At 51.7% G+C, this 2,518-nt stretch overlaps 1 protein-coding gene across 1 annotated transcript; it reads right to left on the reverse strand.

Annotated features, from left to right (window-relative positions):
- Positions 1-203: 203 nt before the first annotated feature.
- EMH_0090180 (uncharacterized protein) lies at positions 204-1,223 on the reverse strand (the record flags this gene model as incomplete). Its single annotated transcript, XM_038022982.1, has 1 exon — positions 204-1,223. One exon carries the CDS (start codon positions 1,221-1,223, stop codon positions 204-206), a length of 1,020 nt encoding a protein of 339 aa, XP_037878836.1.
- Positions 1,224-2,518: the final 1,295 nt, after the last annotated feature.

The following is a 2,518-nucleotide window of genomic DNA, read 5'->3' on the forward strand; positions in this document are numbered from 1 at the left end:
CTCGTTCCCAGTAATAGTTTGGGTCCTTGAGCCATCTATCTGCTGATTAGGCCTAGAGCGTGGGTCCCCCGCCGCGCCTAGGCCCGCCCGTTTAACCGCGATCCCGCGACGGCTATATCTGTTCCTGAGTCTCGTCCGGCCTGCCTCCCGCTTGGGGTCCTCGGTGGCCTGACGCACTCTCGCGCGTAGTGGTCCTTTCCTCCTCATTTAGAGCATATCTCGCCTGAGCGTCTCGGTACGCCGTTGCGGAGGGGGCATTCCCTACCAACGTGTCCCTTCCCTGTGCACTCGTAGCACCGTCTAACGTTGCCCTCTTCTGCCGGCCCCCCTTTTCTCACTGGTGGGGCTGTTTTCCCGTTCGTAAGTACGCTCCCTTCCATCCCCGCTTCTTCGTCGTCGCTCGCCATAAATTCCTGCTGGCTTTTTATCCTTGCAGCACGCCACGCCTCTAGCGGTTCGGCCCACGCTCTCAAGGCCACTGCTGCTTCGTGCCAGTCGCGGAACTTCCTAGTTCCCTCAGCAGAAATCCTTTCTCCTATCTCGGGAGGTATTAGTGTAAAGAACCATAGCACTAATTCTTCGAGCGGTATGTGTGTCCCCAGTGCTACTATATCGGTAAATCGGGTGATGTACTCAAAGTAGTTTCCCGTCCACGTGTTCTTTTTCAACATTTTTACCATCTCTTTCCTCGTTAGCGAGCAAAACCTATCACATAATCTTTTCCGAACCTCCTTCCAGTCTGACATGTCCACTCCAGACTGCTGTAGGAATTTTACGAAAACTAAGGCCTTGCCAGTCACGTATTTTCCCAGGAGCTCGCCCCACTCTTCTATGGGGACCCCTGAGTTCTTGAATTCCCGCTCTACTAGATTCAGGAAAGATCTCATGTTTGTCCCGTCCTCAGCCGCGATGATATCCTTCTGCCTGATTCTGCCTAGCGTAGCGTTGTTCCAGCCTTCCGATGCGGCCAGAATTCCGTCGCTAGTCTGGCGTTCCGCGAAACGTTGCATAGTACGATTGCCTTCCTTTAGTTCCTTGACTAGTTCTACCATCGTCTCCCTCCAGTCAGGAATGGATTTCCCGTCGTCCAGTTCTTGACTCCCGATCGTAGGATACTCCGTCTTTCTTCTCTTAGCTGACTCCTTGTCACGCCGAGAGCCTGTCTTTTTCGTATCGGAGAGCGTTCCTTCCCTCTCCACTGACGGGCTCCTTGAATTGCTCATCTTTGTTCGTCGATCTCCGAGTATCGCTTATCCCCACGGTAACGGACACACGCGTCCCCTCGTGATTTGGGGTGAGAGCTCCTGTGGGTAGGTGAAATTATTGTTTTTTCTGGTAAGGTTTAGCCCCCTTTTCCGAAGTTTGGGTGAGTTTTTGCCTTACCAGTTTCCCGGAACGGCCCCCAAATGTAGTACACTGCCGTAACACGCACCGCTGACACGGCCTATACCTAGCTACCATATAACACAACGGAGCTGGTCTGCTGCACTATAGTGAAGAAGTAACGTTGTCAATAGTTTTAGTGGGCGTATATTGAAAGGAAAATTGGTTAATTGAGATCCGAAACCTCTGACCGTACCCGATCACCCTCCCTCAAGGGTGGTCGTCAGCCAGACCCTAGAACCGTAAAGGGGGGTCTGCGTACGGGTCGCGGCGTCCTTGCCCTCTTACTGGCCTCTTACTTACGGCTTAGCCTCCGTAGGGAAGGCGGGTTCCTTATCCTATCAAATTGCCTACTATTGACTGTCGCCATTCACACTTTTACATGCAATTAGAGGTTTTTCGTCATTGTTTGCCCACTGACCGACTCTGAGTCATCATTGTAGTGCCAGTGCACTACAGCTGGCGATGCAAGCCAGCCTCACGTGTGAGCACAGGGAAGCGTAGACGAGGTTTTCTTTACTGTATGCTTTACCCATGTAAGCACTTAATAGAGCACGCGTATTTGCTTGCAGGCAACCAATAAACGAATTTCCCTGTGCTAACTGCAGGCAGAGCATGAAACACCATTCTACGGACCACACTGGAGCGCAGCTTAAACGCTACAAAAAAAGGTCACCGAGACAAGTTTTGTCCCTTAACCAGATAACAGAGTGTAGTGGACAATGAAAAATAAGACGCGGTAGAGCAAACCCATTGCTGGCATTACACATCCCTTCTCGGTGCGTTGCGCTGCGCCGGTGTGCATTCCGGTCGACCCAGCGAATGCAGGTCCAGACACAACAGCGTATAACGCTCAGAACTTCACGGTTCAAATCACATTTTCGTACGTGCTGTTCCCAGACACAAGGTGTAGAGTCCTTCTAGTAGAATCTTCTCCCGCAGAAAGGCCTCACACCTGGGTGTCAATGCACGTCAGCCGGGGACCGATCGCCTTGGCGACGACAGTCCTGCACGACGCACCGCAGCAACAAGTGGAGGAATTCAGACGGCAAACAAATGTTACTGGATCGTAAGAACTTCAGGAAAAACTTTCAAATGCTTTGTTTGCCTTGAAAACCCCTCCGTTAGAATAATT

The sequence above is a fragment of the Eimeria mitis genome, genomic scaffold (genome assembly GCF_000499745.2).
Source record: "Eimeria mitis Houghton genomic scaffold, Emh_scaff7054, whole genome shotgun sequence".
Lineage (NCBI taxonomy): Eukaryota > Apicomplexa > Conoidasida > Eucoccidiorida > Eimeriidae > Eimeria > Eimeria mitis.